Source organism: Equus quagga, chromosome 5 (genome assembly GCF_021613505.1).
Source record: "Equus quagga isolate Etosha38 chromosome 5, UCLA_HA_Equagga_1.0, whole genome shotgun sequence".
Lineage (NCBI taxonomy): Eukaryota > Metazoa > Chordata > Mammalia > Perissodactyla > Equidae > Equus > Equus quagga.
Window position 1 is genome coordinate 65,440,059 of NC_060271.1, and position 25,869 is coordinate 65,465,927.

A 25,869-nucleotide genomic window follows, 5' to 3' on the forward strand; every position below is an offset into this window, starting at 1 on the left:
TAACTTAGTGATAAACCTTTCCCAAACACCAAACTTGCCAAGCTTGCCCTGTGCCCCCCTCAGACAGATCACAAGCCTGCAAATTTTTTCCACCCAACTTATTACCCACAAGATCACTTTTAACAACAATTTCATTTAAGAAACTTTAATCAAAAATTACCTCTAGAACACACTGGTGTGTATGTGCCTAAAGCATAGCGAGTGTTTTTCTTCAAGAAAACCCTCATACTAACACATACAGGAACTGTGGTTCAGTCACAGGTGCGAACGCTTACGAAACCTGCTGAGAATTTACATGTGATGTGGAGCATGCAGGTGTTTTTCAGAAACTCAGTTTAACTTTGTTGTTTACCTTTATCCCTGAGTATAATCCACCCCACAAGAACTTTAAAGGATTATTTCAAAAAATCAGCTCTATCAAGTTTTCTTGGCTAAGATCTAGTGCCCATTTTGTGCAAAACTAACCTATCATCCAGACCAAAACAGTCCTGAAGAAAACTAAAGCACTTCTAACAACAGATCTCCTAACAATGTGTGAGGCAACTATTTTTAAAGAGCACCGTGACAGCGAAGAAAAAGAGGAATCCAGCCAGGAAATAAGCCTCTTCAATGCTCAGTCCTGATTAACTTTTATCCTGCAATTTGATTCTGCAAGAATTGAGATGCCAACAAGTTTGGTAGTTACCATCCAAGCTTCAAAACAGAGGGCAAGCCAAGTGAAATGCCTGTGCCAACCAAGTACGGGGCAAAGTCAGCAGCGGGGAATCGAGGGCTCTCAGCATCAACACCTTTACAACAGGATGGATTCCAGTCCCGTCTAGAGTGATCACTGAGCTGATCACGGCCTTTCCTTACCCTGCCTGTGAGGCTTTCCGGACAGTTCACCACTCATCAGACAGACTGTGAAGACTACAGAGTGGAGAGGATGCAGAGGAAATTCAGGTTACCCACTTAACCGCTTGTCAGCTTCCATGACTACAGGTTTGACTAATAAAAACTTGGGGATAATTTGTGACTTTCATTCAGCTGTTTTGAACAATCCTCAATTAACAAATATAATGTCTTGTTTGACAAAGGTCTATGGAATAAAACCGACGTCAGGCTCTCTCAGAAATAAAGGAAATATTTACTTGCTCTTTGGTTCAAGATTTCTTGAGTGAACTCCACCCCTCATCAAAGACCCAATATAAACGGGATGAGCAAAACTGCTTCCTATTCTACGGCAGAACTACTGCAAATTCTATAAAAAAGACAAAGAGTCAAAACGGCACCATACTGTTTTATTTCAACTTTCAAACAATATAAGGAGGTGACAACTTCTGATGCCAAGTCATGCAAGTAATAATAAAAGGAATGGAAAAAATATTAACAAAAAGACAATCATTAAAAAGTATTTCACATTTCACAGCAGTGCTTTGGCAGTACTGGCAAGTATTTCTGGGCAACTGCTTCCGACAGGGGTCTGAATGAACCCCCTGATCTTAGCAGAAGAACCACCAGATTTTCTCCCTGACAGTTTACACTGGGTCACTACACACCACACTGCACCACTCACCAGACTTTTGTAAACCTCATCTTAAAATACGTAACCAGGTATTGTGCGTGATCACAACGAAAACTAAAAACTAAACAGAGTGTGGTAGAAAAGTAAACTAATGTTTCCAGTAAGGCATCAGGGAATCACTGCCGGCCGGGCCCTTCATTTTACCAGTTTAAAGAAAAGGTTTGATTTACATTTCTCAGCAAACCCAATATTCAGAAGCTTAACCAGCAGGCTCAAGTTAAAAGTTTAAAAGACAGTCCCCTTCTTTTTTTTTTTTTTTTGGTAAATGTTTCATATAAAACATGAAATCAAGTTCTACATTATAAAAAAAAACTGAGTATTTTTAATAGTAAAAATATATATGTTTATATTTCTTTTTTTAAAAAGACATTTAATAACAATACTTCAAAAGACGGGATTGAATCCAACCCTCGACCCTGCCAGCTGTCCGCCTGGCAGATCCATTAAGGCAAGGGCCCCTGGAGAGGCATGTGCACCTCGACTGTGGGCTGGAGGCTCAAGGTGAACACACTCCACTCCTACAGGGTCAACAGAAAGGCTTCTCCCTCATGTTCACTGAGCCGTCCTGCATGCCAAAGTAAACTCTCTCAGCCATGTTGATGAATAGGCCTGTATCCACCACGCCTGCAGGACAAAGCACAGAAAGAAGCATTAAGTTTCAGATTCCCAAGACAGGACAACAATCAAAGATCAGTAGGAGCAACTACCATTAGCAGCAGAGAACAAAATGACAAATATAAAGCCCTTTCCTCTCACATGACAATGAAAAGAGATTATGATTATTTTTATTTCTTCTTACAATCCTCTTCTCCTCTTCTATCTTGGCTTTCTTTCCATACCCAAACATGGAAAGCTCTGTCCTGCCTCAGGACCTTTGCTCATGCTATTTCCTTTGCTGGACTAGGCATCTTTGAGCCCTTCAAGGGGCTGGTTCTTCTCTGTGCTTCAGATATCAGATGACATCTTTTCAGAGAGGCGTTCCATGACTACTCTAAGCAATTCCTACTCCCAGTTATTTTCAGTCACACTATCCACCTTAAATGTGTTCCCCACAGAGCGCAAGAAAATATTTGCAATGTATATACCCAACAAAGGACCCACATCAAAATATATAAACAACTCTCCAAACCAGTAAGACAATCTAGTAGAAAAATGGGCAAAAGATTTAAAGAGGTACTTCACAAAAATGGCTATACAAAATGGCCAATAAACACAAAAAATGTTGCTCAAATTAATCAGTCAAAAGCGAATGCAAATTAAACCTATGAGATACCACTACACACTCACTAGGATGAGTATAATAAAATTAGACTAAGATGCAGACACTTCCACACATTCGGAGCAACAGTAATTGGCAAAACCACTTTGGAAGATGTTTGTTAGTACATCTTCTAAAGCTAAACACACTCTTACCTAATGATCCAGCAATTCTATTCCTAGGTATGTATGCAACTGTTAGACATACACAGAATAATCAAAATACATGTATAAGAATGTTCACAGCAGCACTTTCCTAATAGGCTAAAAACTGGAAACACCCAAATGCCCATCAAGGGTAGAATGGATACTACAAACATTTTTTTTTTCATAAACACAAATACAATGGAATAGTATTCAGCAGTGAGAATTAACTACAACTGTAAGCAATCTTTACCGAAAATATCTATATATATGCACATACTATAACGAGATAATACAGTTCAACTATCAGAAAAAAAGTTTGATGGACCCAGTGTGTAGGGAAAGCAGCAGCTGCATATGCTGCTAATGGGAGGATGAACTGGTGCAATCCATGGAGGGCAATTAGCCACCATCTAGTAAAATCAGATACATCATCCTTTGATCTAGTAATTCTTGTCTAGCAAAGGACTGGAAACAAAAACCCACTAGTGGGGATCTGGTTAAGTAAATTATGTGATAGCCATAAAATGGAATGCCATGCAGTTATTTCAAAAAGAAGAATGAGGAAGCTCTTTTGTGAACCATTATGTAATAATCTCCAAGACAGAAAAACATAGGAAGCAAAACACCTGTCAAGTGTGCTCCACTTGTGTAAAAAAGGATGGGGCGGGGGGAGGTCGGTTTGTGTTTATGAAAGACCAACTCAAGGACACACAGTTGTGGTAACACTGGCTGCCTCCAGACAGGGAAAAGGTGGCGAGGCGGAAAGAAGAGACTTTTCACTATTTATTCTTGTAATTTTGAACAATGTAAATTACAAAGGATAAATAAATTTAAAACTTCCAAAGACAGCCCCCAATACATAAATAATCTATTGGCAATGTGAAGCCACTAGCTAGAGAAAAGAGCTGCTGAGACATAAAGGTCCCTGGCACCACACTGTGCTGACACTAGTGGAGCCTCCCAAAGACAAGCAAAGTGGCCAAAGCCCATCCTTTTCAAAAATTCTGTAACAAAAGGTGACAGCTCCCACTTGATCCAAAAAGAAGTCAAACCAGGTTCAGAAAAGGCTTCAAAGAAAGAGCAGAGACAAATGGCAGAAGTCTAAGCTCTGAGCTTGGAGCAACATCTCTTCAGGTTACTGAGATGCTGCAAGTGACTGCACCATGCTCCCCACCCTCTACCCCCAAAATAGTGGAAAGGGCAGAGGTGGCTCCATGTGACCACAGGGGAAAGAAGCCCACTAGCTTTGACCCTTCAATAGAACCTCTCTGTTCTGGGTGTCACCCAATGGAACATCCAAAGGAGTGACCAGCCATGCAGCAGTTCAGCTGTCCTCTAAATGTCCTCACACAAACATGTGTGTGTGGAACATAGGCAGGATGACAGGGACAGACAGGGAAACTTGCCCTGCTTCTCCCTTGATCTTGGTCCAGCAGCAAGTATTATAATGAACCAAATGGGGAAGAGAAAGAGAACAAGCCACATTGATGATCTTGGTGGCAGTGTACTACAGGATTTAATATCTAGCCTCTTTTTTCACTTTCCTCACTTTAGGTTCCTAATAAAATTCTGAACTTCTCTAGGATCTGGCCTCGACTTACTGAGGTGGAGAGCAAAGTACGGGAGAAATTTCCTCACAAAGGACATCTCAATGTCTCAACAAGTCAAGAAAGGTCTGAGCCAGAGCAACAGAGCTACCTAGTGGGCACGGCAAGAAATCCACCCACGGAAGAACAGTGCCAACACTGGTGAGCTGTTTCCTCTGAGGTCCCCTGGGTTTGTCTGCATTATCATTAGGGGCAAATTCTCCATATTACTAACAGTGACCTCTACATCTTCTCTTCCTCCTGCCTTCTGGCTCTTTAGTTCTTCCACCAAAAAGGTAACACTAAGTGAGAAAATAAATATAATTCAACTCATCTTTTTTACTTAATAAATCTGGTAAAAGATTGTCAATAGAAGACTAAAATAGCAGACTAAATAAAGCTTGGAAGAATTAGCTCTTCATTACATGGCATATATTCACACCATTTTCATTCCCAAATAGCATGGATAACTTAGAATCTAGCATATTTAACTAATGGTGAAGATAGTATCCTTCGTATCCTTTTTTCCTAGGAATTTATTCAGTCAACAAACACTCCCTTGTGTGCCAGGCACCATTTTAACTCATTTAATCTTCCCAACAACCCTGTGAGGTAGGTACTAGAATTAGCTTTTTTTACAGAGGAAGAAACTGAGGCACAGAGATGTTAACTAACTGCTCAAAATTCACACTGATAGAGCAAGCCTGGGTTAGGATCCTTACCCAGGCGCTCTGCCCCAGAATCCACTCTTAGCCACTGCAATCTGCTAAACTGACCGTATCTGCCTCATTAGCCAGTTCTGGCCCATTCCATGTCACAGAATATTCCCAGACCAATATCATAAGACTAGTATCTCTCACATCTTCCTCCTCTTTTTAATCCCCTCGTATGATCCCTCAATACCTCCTCTGGCCTGGTCTCATAATTCACCTCCACACTGCCCACCCAGCCTTTACCCTAGATCCCAGGCACAAGATGCAGTGAGGCTCTCCACTGCTCCAAATGTTCACATCAGACAACCCTCCTCGACCTGGCACTCAAGGAAGTAAGAACTAAAAGTTGAGGGTCTAGAGGCAGATAATCCAGGGCTCCCATCTTGGCATTGCAGCCCTTGGGCAAATTGTTTAACCTTCCTCCACTGATGCCTTCCTCTGCAACGATCTCACCAAAACGCAGAATCAAATGAGACATTTTTTTTTTTTTAATTTTAGTTTTGTGGGTTTTTATTCCTTTTTCTCCCCAAAGCCCCCCAGTACATAGTTGTATATTCTTCGTTGTGGGTCCTTCTAGTTGTGGCATGTGGGACGCTGCCTCAGCGTGGTTTGATGAGCAGTGCCACGTCCGCACCCAGAATGTGAACCAACGAAACACTGGGCCGCCTGCAGCGGAGTGCACGAACTTAACCACTCGGCCACGGGGCCAGCCCCCCAAATGAGACATTTTTAAACACTTAGCATAGTGTCTAGATCACGCTATGTGAAAGCATAGGTCAAAAGCCACCTCTTCTCCACAGAACTTGCCTACATACCCCAAAAAGGAAGCAACTATGCACACTCTAGACTCTCGGTATTCCCCAGCAGAATTTAGCACATTCCATCTTATTTGGAGGCATGGCTTCTACACAACTGCCCACAGCTTCCCCAAGTTTACATCAGCTCTCCTTGATGGAGAGTTGGAGTAGAGGCAGACTCCACATTCTATAGATGGGAGCATTCCCTGTAACGTGTGGCACAGCATCTTGCCTGTGGTATGTATCTAACGAGTGTGGGTGAACTGAGTCATTTTTCCCCAGTGCTTAAGGAGCGAGCCCATAAAAACCAAAGAGGCTGCAGTCAAGCTCCTGGAAGGAAAGGCTCTACACAGAGAGGGTGGGCTTATTTCAAGGCAAGCCCCCTCTTACACTCCATTACCTCTAGGTCTATCCCAACTGAGATGGGTTGTGAAATGCGCAACCAACAAAGCTGCTAGGTAAGCAATAACTATTCCTGGGGGAAAAAGGCAAAGCATGAAGTTAGAAACCCCAAACATGGTATAAAGGAAATTCCTCTTTCCAACCAAGTCTCACAGAGCCCATGTCCATTGTGCCTCCTGCGGCCAGAGGCTGGGGACAGTTATGAAGTGCATGGGTGTCTATGCTCAGTGAACGCCATTCACATTACCTGGGATCATTTTGATAGCTGTGTTCACTTCACTCCATTTGTGTACCCGGTCAAACTTCCAGTCCAGGATAAAATTCCCATTATCTGTCACCACGGGACCCTAGAAGATAATTTTCCACATTTACAGAGGATGTGAATACAGGCAGGCAGAGAGAGGCAGAAAAATAGAGATGATAACCAAAGATAAGCATCTTAATTAACCCACTACAACCAGTACTCCCACCTCGTGCTTTCTAGAAGGCAGAGCTATGAAGCAGTACTGAGCAGGAGCTCTGGAGTCAAAATTTGAGTCTTGAGGGGCCAGCCCAGTGGCACAGCAGTTAAGTTCGCACATTCTGCTTCAGTGCCCCGGGGTTTGTGGGTTCAGATCCCAGGTGTGCACCTACGTACTGCTGTTCAAGCTATGCTGTGGCAGGTGCCCCACATTGAAAGTAGAGGAACATGGGCATGGATGTTAGCTCAGGGCCAGTCTTCCTCAGCAAAAAGAGGAGGACTGGCGGCAGAAGTTAGCTCAGGGCTAATCTTCCTCAAAAATAATTAATTAATTTAATTTTAAAAAATTTGAGTCCTGAAGCCACATAGGTATAGATCTCCGAGAAGCCAATAAGCTCAGTGAGACTCAGATTCCTCAACTGTAAAAAGGGGTAATGATACATACTTCCTAACACAGCTTATGTATAAACCACACGGGTAAGCAGTTACCAGAGTGAGGCCTCACAGTAACGGCTCAACAATTCTTAGCTATTATTTGAGTGAAAAACTATAGCAAGAGAACAGGCTACCGACACGACATAACGTTCTCACAGCTTCACATTAAGTACCACCAGTAATGCAAAATAAGAATGCTATTGCACCCATCACTTCCCCATGACCAGGCCATCCCTTCAAAAAGACAGGAAGCAGAGACGGGTTCTGAGGACAAACACGCAGGAGGCAGTTTTAGTTAATTAACCCAGAATTCCTGAACAGCTGTGGGCACTAGACGGCGTTTAGGACAAGTGTTGACAGAACACTACAGTCAAAGTCCTCCCTGATGACGGGAGGAGAAGAAGTGGGAGGTCAGGTAAGAACGCCACAAAGGCAGGTGCTGGAGTAATCCCAGCTGTGAGAGAGACCCTCCGACGATCTACAAAAGGGAGCCAGAGTCAGCGCTCCGTACAAGCACTCTGATTAGGACTGATTTTTAAAAAGTCACGAAAACCCCAGGAAGAAAACATATCAAAATAAAAATTCATCAGGGTAGAGTTACAGATAATTTGTTTTCTTTTCTATAGCTTCCAAACTTTATAGCTATGTCTCTAACTACAGTTAGTTTTTGGATTTTTACTTTTGCTTGTTTATTTAAGCCTAAGAGGAAAATAAAAAAAGTTCTGTGCAACCCACTTTAGCAGCTGAAGAGAAACAGTTGGACTATATTTCTGGAGTGTATTCCTGGGGAGGGGTTCATATCCCCCAAGAAATTCTACTTCTTGTCACATTTAACCACAGAATGAGAAAAGAGGAGGAAAAAAGAAAATTACATCATGAAACCCGAAAAATTTTCTGCCCCAGGAGGGCTTCCCAAGCCTGTTTTTAGCAGCTGTCAATCAGGGTGGTCCAGGCCTCACGTACAAAAGTCAGATCACCTCAGGAGGGTCACACCCCAAGGGACAAAGAGAAAGAATCATTCCTCAATTTGTACAGAGGATATGCACTGCATTAAGTATAGTCTTATCTACATTGAGTTTGAATATAGAAACCAATAAAGCCAGCACTCTAAAAATAAACCAATAAACTGATTAAAAATAAATAAATGAAAGCTGACCACTCAGTCTAGGCACAGAGGACCTAACTGAAGCAGAAAGGAAGACAGCACGCTGAGACGCTGGAATGCCCTCCTGAAAGCTTCCTGGCCACTTACTGCCTTGTTGATGGCCATTCGAAGTTCAATCGTGCCCCCAAACTTCTGGGTCACAGCTCGGCTCACTGGGACGTAGGCCATTGGGATGACCTCAATGGGGATTCCCTTGTGCCATTGATCCCCAAGGTTCTTTGAATCTTTCCTGGAAAGAAACAGTCAAAAAGCACAATAAATATAAATAAGCTCAATGGTACAAATAAACACCAAATCAGGCATGGGGTTAATTATCTGGTGAGAGGGCAAAGGAAGTGAGCAGAGACAAGTATACAGGGCTTCACACATATTGGCTATGTGTTACTATTTAAGAAAAGAGGTATTTGAAGTAAATATGACAAAAATGTTAAAATTAGATATGACTGGCTTGTGGTTATACAAGTGTTTATTATTTATGTTCTTCCTACAGCTCCAATCCTTCCTAAGTAAATACATTTTTTTTTTAATTAACATGCTCAGTACAAGTGCCTTCCACCAGACTCCTTAAAAGAGAATCTGAGAGCCTGGTCAAGCCTTGTCCACAACGCAAGTCACGTGTGACCCCAGAAGAAGCAGGGCGTGCTGAGTCACTGTCAGTGGGCAGGGCTTGCCCTGTTTCCTCTGAGGCTCCCTGCAAGGATCAAATGAGTGCTATATGAGGACGTGCTCTGTTAACAAGGGTGACAAGCTGCTTCCTCCTCCTTGCAACGGACACATGAAATAGCGATCTCTACCTTCAGCATGAAAGTTGAACATAACCCTCCAAGACACTGCCCTAGCCATCAGTCTCAGAAAGTCAGACAGTCCCTCTATTTCCTCCTCTGTAACATGGGGATGAGGCCTGGGTCTGATCTACCTCCTTAGTGGACAGTTCAGAACACTGAACACTGTACCTGAAATCAGCAATCACAATGAAGCGACTGGCATAGCCAGCCACAATTTTCTCCTGGGTCAGGCAGCCTCTGGGGACAGGAAGAAGCAAATGAACACAGGAATAAGACAAAAACTCAATTTGGGAACTAAGGTCAGATACAGGAAAGCACTCAATTCTGGCGCTTAAAGACAAATCTAATTTTTAATTCTTAAAAGAACATCCCCGACTTCATCATGCTGTGCAATGGACTGAACTGTGCCCCACACCCACGCAAAAAAAATCATATGTTGAAACCCTGATCCCCAATGTGACTGTATTCGGAAGATGAGGTCTCTAAGGAATTACAATTAAATTAGGTCATAAGGGTGGGGCCCTGGTCTGATAGGATTAGAGTTCTTCTAAGAAGAGACTCTAGAGAGCTCGCTTACTCTCTCCGCCATGTGAGGATACAGTGAAAAGGCAGCCAAGAGCCTCCAAACTGTGAGAAATAAGTTTTTGTTATTGAAGGCACCCAGTTTATGGTATTTTGTTATGGCAGCCCGAGCTCAGACACGCTGCTTCTAGTAGTAAACGGACTATGGAAACATTAGCCTGTGTCTGGGAGAAACGGTTCCCAGTCAGGCCGGGCATAACCCCATCTAAGATCCATCTGATAGGAAGCACTGTGCTCAGGGAGAAGTCATTTGAGCACGGCATGAACAGAAAGGTCTATAACTTGAGAAGTAAGGAAAAGCTTTGAACAACCCGCTCTATCCACACTTGACAGTCAGGATGATGAAGTGGAGAAAGCACAGTGAGATTTTAAACAAATTTTGCATCGTTCCATGCTCTGCTTGATTACAAGAACCAGGAGAACAGGACTTTACCTTCTTCAACTCACCATTCCCTACCCCCTAAATCAACACTTAACAAACACCCAGTAAACGTTCTCCAAATGAATGAATAAATATATCATCAACTGCTAACAGAGGTAAGAGCAGCTTTGAAGCAAAGATCACACACTGGTGCCCACAGACCTAATAATCTACTCCAATAATATGTTTCGTTTAGCCTGTACAGTTTTTAAAGTTTGAATCAGCAGAAGAATGTAGACACAGAAAACCCATTAAGATGAATAATTTCACTGAAGAGGCCCAGGTTCCTAGTCACCAGATTGCTACTAATGAGCAGAAATGCAAAGTTGGCTCCATGGCCATATGCTATCAAAATCCTAGTAGAAAGACAAACTCACATACACCACAGTGGCAATTTGCTTATTCTGTATTCCACTTGGCTTTGCTAAGGATTAACTGGCAGATACTCTTTAGCAAGAAAGTCCTCACCACACTCACCCACCGCCCTTGATGAGATTGAGGTCAGCATCTACTTCATCAGCACCATCAATGGCAAGGTCGATCTGTGTTGGGGGAAAGGAAAGATACAAAAACTACTAACAGCCTTATGAAGGGAGGCTCTGAGAAAAGTTTGAACATGCAATAGCCCATTGAATCCTTGGCAGCCTTATTAGCTAGGTCAAGTTAGTCCCATTTAACCAATCAAGGAACTGAGGCTCTGAGAGGTTTAACTGTTCCACTAGGGTCACCAGGAAACCTACAACATTACACTCCCTTTTCTCACTGAAGGGCTTCTTTGTGGACGAGCTGGAATTATTGAGAGCATGCAATCTCAACATTAGTGACATAACCCCCAAGTACAGAAATAGATATACAGTATATCCGTGGTATTAAAATTTCAATGAAGGGAATAATAATAGAAAAAAGGCTGAGAAACACTGATTCAGAAGTCTACATACTAACGTAGCAAAAAACACAGGCAATTTCAAGCAGACAGAAAAGACCCAGTGAAGAGTTAAAGTTGACACACACGTGACATGATCTGGAATTGGAAATTATCTCAGGCACCCCTATTACAATCCCACCAAAGCATCTGTCTGGGTTTGCACACTCCCTCTATTAGAAAGCTCCACGACCAGCCCCAAACGTGGTCGAGGGGCTAATGAAAGAAGCTATGTATTTCCCATCACTCCCGGTATCCTGCACGGACAATGTGGGAGCTTCAAGTACAGTTTTTTAAAACAGCAGGGGGGCCAGCCCAGTAGTGTGGCAGTTAAGTATGCACATTCCACTTTGGCGGCCCGGGGTTTGCCGGTTTGGATCCCGGGTGCAGACCTATGTACCGCTTGTCAAGCCATGCTGTGGCATTCGTCCCACATATAAAAAAATAGAGGAAGATGGGCACACATGTTAGCTCAGGGCCAATCTTCCTCAGCAAAAAGAAGAGGATTGGTAGGAGATGTTAACTCAGGGCTAATCTTCCTCAAAAAAAAAACTTTAGGGTGGGGCCGGCCCATGGCAGAGTGGTTCCTGCACTCCCCTTCAGAGGCCCAGGGTTCTTGCATTTGGATCCCAGGCACAGACCTGCACACACCACTCATCAGGCCATGCTGTGGCAGCGTCCCATGTCCCACATACAAAACAGAGGAAGATTGCCACAGATGTTAGCTCAGCAACAATCTTCCTCAAGCAAAAAGAGGAAGACTGGAACAGATGTTAGCTCAGGGCCAGCCTTCTTAACCAAAAATAAATAAATTAAATAAATAAATAGATGGGTAAACCAATCTCAGGGTGCAAATTCAGTTCAGGTTGCAGTTAGAAGTTGCCTGGCGTGGCTGGCGTGACACAGGTATAAAGCCCACAACACTTCAGCAGGGCACTCCTGCTTCCATCCTTTTACAGACCTGCCCTTTGTCTGAAGTTATGGCCTGCAACGCTCCTCCCCGACCCTGCACTAACCCCAGGGCCGGGCTGGGGTTACACCAACTCTTCTGGGGCCTGGAAGGCAGCAACTATATCTGTCTGGGTTACAGGCCCATCTTCAGCCCAATTCACGTCCTCACAACATTGAACAGCTGATTCAGCTTATGCCCTGGCTCTCCCACAGAAATCTCCCAATGAGTGCTTACCACAGTTCTTCCTTAACCCCTGAGGTCTGTATATACCATGATGACTAGGTTACCAGATCACTATCAGGCCTCACCCCACAGGCCGCCACCACCCTGTCCCACTCTCCCAATCCAGCCTGGCCCCTCCCATTTCCCCACTCCACACCAACACATTCCGCTCACTTGCTCCTAATTTCCCCAGCTAATCTGGGCACTGTCCACATATGCCCACGGCTGCCTGGAATTACTCCCGGGGCTTCCATCTACCCCACTCGGGAATGGTCTCCTGCCCTGGCCTTCACAGCTCTGCTCAAACTTTACCTCTTCCCACAAAACCCTTCTAAACAGCACTGCTCTATAGCCAGAATCACCTGAATTCAAATTCTGGCTCTGCCACTTACAAAAAGCATGGCCTGAAGGAGGCCAGCCCCGGGGCTGAGTGGTTAAGTTCGCACACTCCACTGTAGGCAGCCCAGTGTTTCGTCAGTTCAAATCCTGGGCACGGACATGGCACCGCTCATCAAGCCACGGTGAGGCGGCATCCCACATGCCACAACTAGAAGGACCATAACTAAGAACACACAACTATGTACTGGGGGGCTTTGGGGAGAAAAAGGAAAAAAATAAAATCTTTAAAAAAAAAAAAGCATGGCCTGAGGCAAATGCTTTGTCCTCTCTGTGCCTTTTTCCTATTTGTAAAAGGGGACAATGATGTACCCACCCTCAAGACTACGGAAGATTAAATAGTTTATTACAGGTACAGCACTGAGCACCATACCTAGTATACAGTAAGGGCTCAGTAAATGCTGGCTGTAAGCATGCTGCTCACCCTTATCAATTCAATCTCCTCCGGATTTGCCTGTGTGTTTAACTGTCTTTACCATAAAAGCCAATTTCAACCTGCTTTCAAAATGTCCATGGCTGCCTCAGATGATTACTTCTTATCTCCCCTTAGAGGTAAGCTCCATGGGCCGGCCCGCTCTTATACCTCTGTACAAGAACTGCAGGAAGTCCTGGGTCCAGCCTTAGACTTGACAAATCCCCCTTCACAACACTCTTACTGAGCCCTCACAGTTAAACCACAGAGAATGTACTGAAAACTAAGGAGCTCTCCACTTGTGACCTCAGCCAGGATTCATACTCAAGGTCCCAGGAGAAAAGCTAGTATGACTAACCGACCTTTCTCCTAGACTCGACGAGATATCCAGAGACCAAGAACAAGTGACAGCCACGAAAAAGGAGACAGAAAGAGACAACAGCCTGACTCTCTCTTACCTCTGGGTGTCGGTCCAGGTCACTGAGAGTTAAGCCGTATTGCAGGATGAGCTGACGGGCCTGCAGAGGACAGGAAAAAGCATCCATAATCATTTACTCGGAGCACATGGCAAAGATTCTCAGAATTGACTTAAGTGTCCAACACTGAATCCTGATCAAGGTTCCCTCCCAACCGCCAACCTGGCCCACCAAGAGATAGGAGATCTAGCCCCAAGAATGGCAAAACTAAGTTAATTCATCCTGGGAGCTGGAGCCTTGAAATGACTGCAGCCCTGGCCAACAGCTTAACTGCAACCTCACGAGAGAGCTGAAGCCAGAACCACCCAGCTAAACCACTCCAGATTCCTGACTCTTGGAAACTATGAGATAATAAATATTTGTTGTTTTAAGCTGCTAAGTTTGGGGGTAATTTGTTCCATAGCAACAGATATCTAATAGAGATGATGTTAGACAAATGATACGAACTGCATATAGTTCAGTGTGAATATCACGCAAATAAAAGTGTGTGACATTTTATGATTTCCACTGACTTTAAAAGCATCTCCTCAGGACAGCAGGATTTCAAAGGCAAAACAGGCAATGTAAAACTACTCATTTTCTAGCATGAAGCAGGAATCATGATATTGTTTTCAGTCCCCTGGGTGCCCACCCACCTTGTTCAGAGTCCCCAAGAGATTCAAGTTCAAGGAAGCTCTGACAGCATGCGCTCTCCTACCTCCCTATCGTGTCTACCTGGAATCCGTCCACCCCCTACTTTGACAAGCTGGGGCACACACCCGCATAGAAAGAACCTAGCAGCCCCTCAAATACTCTCTCCCTTCACCAGAGCTACCTGCAGCCTGCCAGCACTGAGCCTCCAGGATTGGGAGGCTTTCCTAAGACCCAGCTGTCCAAAACTAAGTCCACAAAATCACAGGAGAACCAGCCACCCTCAGTTCCAACCTTTAACCTCAGTTCACAGTATCGCCTTGACGAATCCGAAGAGATTATACACATAGCCTTCCCCAGCATGGCGAGATGAGGGACGGCGGCTGTCTCTATCTGGGCACCTCTCTTCCCTCCCTTCCTTAACTCTACTCTTCCTTACCTTTCCTCATATTTAACTGGCCCCACTGCTTTCCTCCACCAGCCCTACTATTTTATGATGAAAGAGCACTAGACATGGACTCAAACTACTGTACATGCATTACTAACACAACACTGACTGCCCTTCAGCCTCAGTCTTTTTACCTATAAACGGAGATAATACACCTTGAGGATAGAGACTATGTGGTCATCTCTACATACCCCATGGTGCCTAATACAAGATACACTGAAATATTCACTCAGTGAAAAATCAATGCATCTAAAACCACACTTCCAAGGAGCAGTGCCCAGTCAATAAACCCCCTCCTGCTCCTGGCTCTCTCACCTAGAACCACCCTGGTGCACAGTCCAAAGCCACACCTCCATGTCCTCAGGGACCAGGAGATTCAGCAGGAACTGCCAAGACGCAGAATGGAAAACAGGACATACCTGGAAGGACGTGGGAATACAGACGAGGTTCAGATTCTCTTGTTTCACTCTTTCAGCTGTGGAGACAAAAGCTGTGTTGGTGGCTTTTCATTCTCCTCCCTTTACTTGTCATGTCATGTGCACACTTGCTCAAATCCAACAGAAAAGAAAGGCCAACCCCCCCACCACCACCACCAACAGCTGTCTTTCATTGTGTGTCTACACCCTTGGTGAAAAGGTTGGTGAGCAACGTCACACGTCACACGTCACAAGATAGGGACACTAGAAAGTCTAAGAAGGTTAAGTACTAACCACAGAAAGAGCAGTGTGTTTGCTATTAGTATGTGCCTGGCAATATTCAAAGAACTTCGTACATGTGAACTCTTTTAATCCTAACAACCCACAGATAAGTTACAGTTATTATCCTCATTTTACAGATGAGGAAACTGAGGCACAGAGAGGTAAAGTAACTGAGTAGTTACACAGCTCACAAGTCGCAGAGCTGGGATATGATCCCAGGCAGTCCAGCTCCACAGTCTTAACTACATTCCTATATTGGCTTTTACAGGGAAAAGGCGAGAACTCAACTTTTACATTTAGTAAAAAATATAATCATTCGTAGACCCCAGAAAGCAGTTAAAGGGTGTCTATTTATTCATTTTGGATTTGTACCTTTCAGGAAAACTTGATTTAAAAAAAACAGTCTTAAGGAAAAAACCGTCTTATTAAAATTTCAAGTCTTTTTAATCATTGGTCTGGATCGTGGGAGGTTTAGATGTCACTATTATGAAATCTACAGTAACTCTTGCACTTAAAACTCTCCACATACTCAGTGCTAAGGTAAAAGGTGAGCAACACTAAAGCCCCTGTAGGGCCAATGAGAAGGCTTCCAGAAGCCACCACAACCACTTCTTAAAGACAAAGCGTTCCTGGACTGTCTCCTGAGCACTGCCCCTTGGCACCTAGAAGAATCGATCAGCATTCAGGCAAGCCTCTCCTCTGGGTTTTGTTCTTACAAACAAGAGCAGGGCAGTAAAACCTGTTGAGCAGCCACAAGGGCTAACAATTCCTGAGCCTTTCCTCAGCACGGAGACACCCTAATCAGAAGGAAGCCAGCACCTGCATGAACCAGCCAGCAACTGCAGGCGCCTCACATCCACTCCAGGGTCACGGACAGGGCAAGCCTGGCTGGCCTTGATTTGTTTGCCTGAGGAATCCACAGGCATCAGACACCTTGCCTCAGGGTCCTTGCAGGCACACTCAAGACCACTGATGATTAAAATTCTGTGGAGACCTCATCCTAAGTCAGCTCCGCCCCTCCAGCTGAGCAGAGTAAACAAACCCAGGGTATCCCCAAAAGTTAGTTAGACAGGTCCAAGAACCCCTCTCTCAGAGAAGAGCAGAAACACTCAACTGACCTCAGGCAGGCAGTCCTGCTCCCCAGCTCCCTGCTGCTGGAGCCGAGCTAGGCAGGTGCCAAACCTGTGCCCCACTTCCCCTCCTCCTCTACTTTCCCACCCCCATCATGCCACACAAAACGCCCAGTAGACAGCCCAAGAACATACCTATTCGTTGCACAGCATGGACAATTGTAGAACCACTTCCAATTCCCAGTACTTGGTTATTCTGCCAAAAAAGGGAGGAACAATCAAAACTAATGTCATATTTTACTCCCTCTTCATCCCACTTTCTCAAACTGTAAAATTATTATTAACGGCAATTCGCCAACATGGGTGCAAGGTAGGTACTGTGCCCATTTCACAGAAACATAACCACTAAAGCTCAAAGCTGTCCTTTATCCTAGCGCCCTACGGTAATTTATCAGCACGGTCCTCCTTTCATCTCTGACACTGACATCACCATTTTCTCCTGTTAAAAGATAAACGGAGGCATATCAAAAATTTTAAGAGTTTATTTGAGCAAAAACTGATTTGAATTGGGGACCATCCAACCTGGCAGACAGAAAGAAGCTCCTAGGAGCTATACAAAATGAAAGACATTTATAGCCAGAAGGGAGTAGGAAGGACAGCATATGAGGCAAAAAAGCGGGTTGGTTATTGTAAGGTTACTTTCCTTTAGGGGATGGCCGGGGTCTATCAGGCAGATTACCTAACTAGTGCCCATCAGGCAATTCCTGTTTGAATGGTTTAAGATTCCATTTCTGGGAGAGCCAAAATTGTAATTCAGTCTCGGTTTGGTGATATGCGGTTTAGCAGAAGTGACTCCATTTTAGGCCTGTTGTCTTGTTTATAACACTCTCTACATCCTATCAGACAAAAGGCTTGGCTTACTCACAACACAAAGCAACTTAAGTTGGCCTCGTAAAAATGGCCTGCAGATGAGCACTGAAAGATTCCTGGCCAACTCCAGGAGGGTGATCAGAAAGGAAAGGCCCTAAGAGAAAATACAACAGATTCTAGCTGCACCCTAAGAGCAGAAAGCAGAGGTTTCTGGCTTCAGTGCCTTTTCACACAAGCTTAACATCTAGAGGCAGGAGACTGACCACAGGCACCTTCAAGTTGGTGGCATCAGAGGGAACCTAAGAGACACAGCAAGCCCACCATCGAGAGCTCCCCTAAAGTCAGTGGAAGAGGGGAAAGTCTGATGGAACCTCAAAACAGCAATTCACATCATCTGTCTAGTTGATGCCAAGGGGTCCTCATTTTGTACAAGCCTGCCTCAGAGAATATGGGAAGAAGGCAACGACTTAGTTAGGAACATGAGAACTAGTCTTCATCCACAATAGGAAGGATTCATAAGAGATGTAGAGCACTTCCTGAGTACAAAGGACAAGAAACAGGCATCACACTACCGAGCCTGCCGTCTTAAGAAAGGGGGAAGGTACCTATCAGCAGACTAAGGGCGGAGTAGGGGCCCAGCGAGGTCAGTTAGACCACAAACAGTAAAACAAGGTCAGGGTAGGAACAATCAGGAACTAATGTGGAGCTCAGTTCCTAAGCAACTCTCTGGAAGCAATCTCCCACAAAACAGCTAAAAACCAAAGCAGCAGCTACCATTAAGCACCTACCAAGAAGATTTATAAATGTTAATACAAATCAGGGGCCAGCCCCATGGCCAAGTGGTTAAGTCCACGTACTGGAGTACTTCAGCAGCCCAGGGTTTCGCCAGTTTGGATTCTGCGCATGGACATGGCACTGCTCATCAAGCCATGCTGAGGCAGCGTCCCACATAGCACAACCAGAAGGACCTACAACTAGAATAGACAACTAGGTACTGGGGGGCTTTGGGGAGAAGAAGAAGAAAAAAAAAGGAGATTGGCAACAGTTGTTAGCTCAGGTGCCAATCTTTAAAATGTTAATGCAAAGCAAATCTCACAACCACCCCCTGTGACCTTAAGACCCATTATCCTCCCTTTAGAAATGAATTCAAGAATGTAAGGAAAAATTTAAGACTTAGAAATGAGCAAAAGAGAGGCCAGCCCCGTGGCCGAGGGGTTAAGTTCTCGAGCTGGGCTTCAACAACCCAGGGTTTCGCCATTTGGATCATGGGCATGGACCTAGCACAGCTCATCAGGCCATGCTGAGGCGGCATCCCACATAGCACAACCAGAAGGACGTACAGCTAGACTATACAACTACGTACAGGGGGGCTTTGGGGAGAAGAAAAAAAAAGAGGAAGATTGGCAACAGAGGTTAACTCAGGGCCAATCTTTAAAAGAATAAAATAAATAAATAAATAAATAAATAAAAAGGAAATGAGCAAAAGAGATTATTGGACACCCTTTCAATGGAATTGAAAGAGTATTATCTTCAGGTATTATCTGACCCTACAGGAGTGTGGGTCTTTGCCTTGGACTAGGCCGCTTTACAACTCTAGATAAGTGTTAACAAAGCAAATAATTCTTGTCCATAGAAATGCAAATTAATTGTGAGATCCAACTGGTTAATAACCTATAGATAGGTCTTGTAAATTTATTTTAACATTTCTTGAATGCATATAAATCTATGGCTCTTTGGTTTTTCCTGTGAACAGGCTGTAACATCTTTTCCAGTTCCCTCATTAATTTAATGAGTTACATAAAATCTTTGATATGCTTATTTTATATCTGAATAAGTATCACCATTTTACCTTTTTTAAAAAAATTATCTTTTAACGATATCCATTATTCCCCCTACACAACCTCACTTTGAAGATACAACTTCAGGAAGTTCAATTAGCTGAAACATCATTTTATTTCAAATTTCTTAGAGTTCCAGCAACTGATTAACAACTAACCCATTTGGCAAGGGGAAGCCCATAGTGAAACTTTCTTTGTAGGAGGAAGAAAAGTCTTAGAGGCCCCTCAGGACAAACTGAGGGCTACAGCCAACATTCCTCACACCCCACAGGACAAAGGACACAAGAATACACAAGGCCAGCCCCTGGTCCCCATATGGTCCTTCTCAAAGTGAGACTCTATCTCAAAGTAGAAAAGATTGGAAAGAATGACTCACAGGTGAAGGGAGTTACAAAAAGGAACAAATCAAATGCTAATGTCCCCAATTCTAGCTGGGCCTCTGCTACCTACAGAGAGGCCTTTACCCATCAACCTCTGTGTTTGCGACCTGACAGAAATCACCTTTACTAGCTCATAGTTCCAAAGTCACCAAATACACCAAGGGGCACTCAGAGCAGAGCTCAGGTTAAGTCAAGATTCCATCTGCAATGATGACCTCAAGAAGGCAACACATCCAATGGTCGTTTGGCTTCCTGGGCAACAGCAGTCTTCAAGACGAGTAAACAGCACATCACAACAGAAAAACATTCAAAATAGCTGAATTTCTGAACACGTAAAAATTTTCAAGTAATGAAAAAATGTCTTGACTTATTAATGCCTAGCTAGGTAGACTTGACCTGACTTTCACACCTGACCTAAAGCTGAGAGCTCTAATTACAGAATCATTCAACTGCCAGATTCCTCATTACCATGCTCTGCCATAGACTCACGTCACCCAGGAGGCAGGTGGCACACCGATGAACCTGGATGAGTCAGACAAGCTCTGTGCAAGGCTCTTCCTTGGCTCTTGGAGAAGGCCAAGAACTGCAGGGGCCTGCCAGGCCCAAAGCTCTTCAACCATGTGGTCCTGCTACCTTGGAATCGATTGACTGGCCCAGGAACCAGTGTTCTAGCCAAAGCCAAACAGAGGTGGCCAAAGGCTGCTTGTGCGCAACAGCAAAAGGCTGCCAAGCAGGCAGCTGCCAAGCCCCTTCTAATGGGCAATACTAAACCATATGTTGTATGTGCAACATCAGAACTTCCCTCTCCTTCTCCAATGGGGTAACCTTGGAAATATGTTTTCTGCTGACCAACTGGAACCACTGCCCACCAACTTCTTCAAAGCTAAGCCAGTCAAAACACAAAGCCCAGGCTCCAAAGAGAACAAAGGGGCTACAGACCTTCAGGAGAGCATGGCCCTGCATGGCGACCCATCCTGGGTGGCTACTCCCAGAAACAGGCAGACCTGAGTCCAGGGTGGCTACCCAAAGGATTCAGCTGAGAACTCTCCAAGTTCTCCATCCGCCCAGACATGGAAGTGGTCACCACACTGGAATACCAATAGGCTAAGGAACTGGAAACCTGACACCCCAGAGATTCTAAGCAAAGGACCACCAATAACTCCACAACCTCCATATTTGCATCCATACTCCACACAATTCAATGAAGATTTACCGGCAGGCCCCACTGTGACCAACACTGAATGAAGATAAGGTTTACTACCCTCTAGGAGCTTACCCTTTAGGGGGATGGCAGAAACAAACACACAGATGACTAGGACATAAGACACCAACATAAGGCACCTAAGAGGTATAAAGTGCTACAGAAGCAAAGAGGAGAACTCTTCCTTCCCTTAGGAGGCTAAGGAAAAACTGAAAGGAGGAAATGGCCCGTGAACCAAACCCTAAAGGACACACACAATTTTAAGAGGCAAACGCAGAGGACAAGAAAGAGCATTCTAGGTCGAGGGCGGTGATGTTAAAACACACACTATATGCCAGCAATCTGACTTTTCCAATGTTCTGGAACATGGGAGAGAAGAGAGCATAGAAGGAAACAAGACTCTGGCCTTAAGGACAAGAACCAGAGCCTCTTATCTGTTAGCCCCTCCACCGGGCTCAGTACCTAGCTTGCAACAGATGCTCCAGATGATGTTACACAAAGGTTAGAATGAGGCCACCTGAGGGCCACTGCGACAAGAGCAGATGAGAGCTTCAGAAGATAATAATACATCAGTTGGGAGGTTCGCAGAGGGGACAGGATAAGCACAGCTGCAATCCTCTGGCCATGCGGAGAGCCTAAACCAGGAAAGTTGTCAGGTCAAAGGGAAAGGTCAACTCTAAGAACACTCCAAAGGACTTGGTATATAACCTACCTGGATAAACTCACACAAATGAGTAAACTATTTCAAGACACGAAGTGCTAGAGAAAAACAGCCTTAGATGGGGCAAAGGATACCCCCCGGGGAGGGCAGCTAAGCCTTGCCAATTAGGCACATAACTACGCTCAAGAAACGTGTGGACTTGAATTAGTCATCCTGTTTGCAGGGTATCGAGGACCTGACTCTCCTCCTCTTGGCCACCACACCAACTTCCTGACACATACTAAGCACTCAATAAACACCTGGCAAACAAATGAATAAATCAATGTCAAAGAGCAGAAAACACAAAATTCAAGTAGTATTGGCATATCAGGAAAGAAGTTTGGTAGGAAAAGTGGGTACAACTAAGACTGGGGGGAGGTGCCCCCAAAAGGCCAGTAGACATCTCCCCAGGATGACCTCATAACTTCATGGAATAATGCGGCTGGAATCCAGTGTTTTAGGGCTCTAGCCTGAGGTGGGGGCTTGCAGATTTCTATTTAACCAAATACATAACCATAAAACGAAGGTCAGGGAGACGTGCCACCAAATATTAACGTAAATAGATTAATAGGAAAACTAACTTATAGGGATTTTCTAACTGTATAGATTTCATTTACCTATTAGCTATTTGCTTTATCGAGGCATTTTGAAATTTCAGCTTATTGTCCCAATTTTACAGCTGAGGTACTGAATCCCAAAAGTAGAGCCAGATCACACGTTTCACATTATCTCTGTGAATTCCCATAGAAAATCCTATTGCTAACCAGATTTGGAACAAGTTACACCAGAAGAGGGCAGCTGTGGAACTGGTGGAAGGGCACTGGAACAGGAGTTGGGGCACTGGAACAAGAGTCACTTGGTTTGGGTTCTGGAAGATCCTTGGCCATTCCTTCTACAGAACACGCTGTGCCACAGGTTGCCACACTGGCCCCTCCCACTTAACCAGGCTGTCTGAGGATCAAACATCATCTATCTATGCAAAATTGTAGTACACTAAAGCATTATCCAATGTTAAGAACTATCATTAGAGGAAAAAAGGGAGTCTGATAACACTTTCTAAGAAGTAAAAAAGAAAGACAAAAAGCCAGTAAAGCCAAGGAAACTCCACCCAAGGGCAGAGATACTCCACTGGCTCCCGAAGTACTGTAATTAAGATAATTAACTTGATTGGTGATAGGAAATCCACTCAGGTTAAAAGACTCCACAAACAGCACCACACCCGCCGCTTGACAAACAAGTGGGGCCACGACGTCACCGAGTAACAGCTAAACATCTCTGCACCGCGACCTTAAACAACAACATCCTCCAGACTTCAAGTGTCCACCCGGCCCGTCAAAGGGAGTAGGTTTAAAGCCCTTTGGCTCTGTCTCTCCTTCCCTCTGGTGATTACACTCAGAAGCCGGCGCGCGCCAAAGGACAACTTCCTTAGAATGAAATTTCAAAGCAATTTTCAAACCAGCTCTCCACTCACTTCCCAGGACACTGAAGAGAAGGGAAGACCTCTCGGCAGCTCCAGAACTCATCATTTTCCATTTGTCGATAAGGAAGCCACACGGCAGTCCCTTCCAGTCCCATTCCAAACATGAGACCCAGGCTCCACTTTGTAAACTGTTATCCAGCCAGAGAAGTCTTAGGTAGCTCAACCTTTAAGGGACTCGCCCCCAACCGATTCCATACCTAAAAGGTCTTTAAGAAGCTGGGAAGAAACGGGTCTAAAGCGGGGTAAGGTGCGCACTCTCCTCCCTCTCAGGCAGCCCCGGCCCTGCCAGCAACGAGTCGCGCCCGGCAGTGCTCAGAGCGCGCAATATGAGCCTATCACGGCGAGCATAGACGCCCCACGCCCTGAGCTGCTCACCCTCACGTGGTTCTCCACGGCCGCGCGGCCCGCCAGCTTCTTGGCCTCCTCGGCCTTAGACATCGTGGAGGGGGCCGGGCACACGCTATGAGCGTCCCGGCCACTGGTGTTTGTGTTGCCAGCGCCGCCGCGGGTCCCGAACTGCGCGGGCCCCAGCAGCTGCACGTGGGAGCCCGGGACGCCCCAACCGTTCCCGCCTCCGCCAGAGGCCGCGCCCCCGGCCCGCCCGGGGAGCGGGGCCAGGACCCGCCCGTAGAGGGTGCTGAAGGGCCCCGGGCGCTGCATCCCGACGCCTCGCTCCAGCCTCCGCCACGGACCCGCCCCCGGTTCGTCCGGAAGTCTGGTCGCTCACGTACACAAAGCTGTTCCGCACCCACTGCTGCGCGGGACTTGCTGGGAAATGTAGTTCTATGGCTTCGGTAACCCGAAGCCGCTTCCCAGCCTGAACTACCAGCCCCACAATGCTCCTCGACCGGGTGCGCAAATTGCCGGCGGCCCGGCTTTAGCGAATCAGCCTGTATGGCCCCAGTCGCCGCGGTTCAGTGAACCTTAGGAGTTTTTTGTCTGAGAAGTGGGTGTTAGACCTGACCCTGTTTTTCGCAGCAGTAAGAACGTGGCAGTGGACAAGACTTCAAGGCGGTCACTCTTCTGGAGACGTCCTTTTGGGAGTGACTTCTCCGCGGGCTCTGGCGCCCGCTGAAGTCCACTTTAAGACCCCAACAGGCCCAGGACTGCAAATTTAGAACATCTGCCCTAGATGTTCTGCGCTCGGCAGTATTGGGTGGCGTGCTTCGTCCGTATAGAGCTTGGACCCGAGCATAAGTGTTCTCTGCAGAGACCCCGCAATCCTTGTTGACTAACAAGGGCTTTAACTGGACTTAACAACTTTCTCTTTACTTCTCTACTTGTAAAGTGCCTTACTGTAGGGAATAGGAAGGGGCAGAGAATTATTGTCCCCATTTTACAGGCGAGAAAGCTAATGCTGACCCCAGCCATACCGACTCCTTGGAGGTCCTTAAAGAGCACGTAGCCTTTGTGCTTTTCGTCCATGTTGGTGGAATCCCTTCTGTCTGCCTATGAACTCATCTCCTTCAAACACTGCAAGCCTTCTCCCTCTTGTGTGTGCAAGGCACCAGTATAGGCCGCTGTCATCGCTCTCACCGGAGTTCTCTTTGCTGCGTCCCATGAAGCTGTCAGCCTCTGGACCTCCGCCTTAGTCTGCAGGAGGAGAAGTTGTTTGAGGTGGTATTTGAATCCAAGGTTTTAGGCAGAATTTGGAAATTAGTACAAAGTTCTGGCTAAGACGAAGGAAAAAGTATCTGGACCCCTGTTACAGTTGGCCTCTTCACAGTTGAAGCCCTCCTTAGGCAAATTTGTGACCTTTTCTGCATCCTCTTGGGGGCACTCTTTCCCCCATTCAGGCTCCTCTACTCGCCACCAAAGAGTAATGGAGCAAAAGTTGGTGGCCAATCTCTGCCTTACTCCTCCAACCTCAGGGCATTTGCACGGGGTCTTCCCACCATCTTAAATGCTCTGCCTGTCGTTCTAGTTCTGCCCACCTCTGCGTTACCAGCTCCATCTTATTCTTTAGTCTCAGCTGAAATGCCACTTCAGAGAAGTCTTCCTGACCACCCCGTTTAAATTGGGTTCACCCCTACCCATCCTCTATCACTTTACCCATTGTTTATTTCCATCACAGAACTTTCCTTGATCCTTTATTTCTTTACTTAGTTTTGTACTTGTCATCCGTCGTCTCTAGAAAATAATATTTCTGAGAAGAGAGAATTTGCTTTCTTTCCCTACAGTATCTTACATGTGTCTGATAGGTAGATGGTCCACAACAAATACCTAAAGCATGATTAAATGATTGAATAACAGAGATTTCATGCCTCAACCCCACACTTCACCTTCAGCTGTACAGAATTGCAATCCCTGCACACGTGCTCTTACCGCCACGTCTTTGCACACACTGTACCCTTCTAACTCTCAGATGTTCTTAAGGACACCACTCTATCACTTGTTACTCTGCAACCCTGAACCCTTCTGCTAGCTGGATTGGCTGTTCTTCTGTGCTCCCAATCACCTCTTCCCTCTCTGTTATAGTCTGTCTTTTTCTCTTCACTTGACTGTCTCACTCAAAAGACCAAGTCTCTTGATGGCAGAGACAGTCTATTCCTCAAAGAATGCACACTGCCTAGCGCAATATTTTGGGAGTGAGCAGTGTTCTACAAAGGTCCACCTGTCTGTGCCAGTTTTCCCTTTTCTTCTTGTCTCTCTTCTCTCCACTTTGTGATCATTTCTCATTCCTGCCCCACTTTTAACGCTTCTCCTTAGGTCTACCAATGATGCCCAGTGACTCTTGTAGCCATTTTGAAATCCTAGTGGCAGCTCAAGAGGCTGAAGACTATGCAGATCCTTGGAATAGTATGGGCATTGTGTTCCTATGACACTTCATTTATGTATTTATTGATAATAGTGCTAGGCA

General features: G+C 45.3%; 1 protein-coding gene across 2 annotated transcripts; it reads right to left on the reverse strand.

The window, feature by feature from the left end:
• Positions 1–1,266: 1,266 nt before the first annotated feature.
• RPIA (ribose 5-phosphate isomerase A) lies at positions 1,267–23,705 on the reverse strand. 2 transcript variants are annotated; one of them, XM_046663076.1, is made up of 9 exons: positions 23,385–23,705; positions 16,736–16,796; positions 15,192–15,247; positions 13,677–13,736; positions 10,792–10,856; positions 9,480–9,548; positions 8,614–8,755; positions 6,714–6,813; positions 1,267–2,188 (listed from the first exon to the last, which is right to left on the reverse strand). In XM_046663076.1, the coding sequence occupies exons 1-9, from the start codon at positions 23,667–23,669 to the stop codon at positions 2,091–2,093; spliced, it is 936 nt and encodes a 311-aa protein (XP_046519032.1). In that variant the 5' UTR covers positions 23,670–23,705; the 3' UTR covers positions 1,267–2,090. The 2 variants fall into 2 exon arrangements, with proteins under 2 accessions (XP_046519032.1, XP_046519033.1); XM_046663077.1 differs by lacking the exon at positions 9,480–9,548.
• Positions 23,706–25,869: the final 2,164 nt, after the last annotated feature.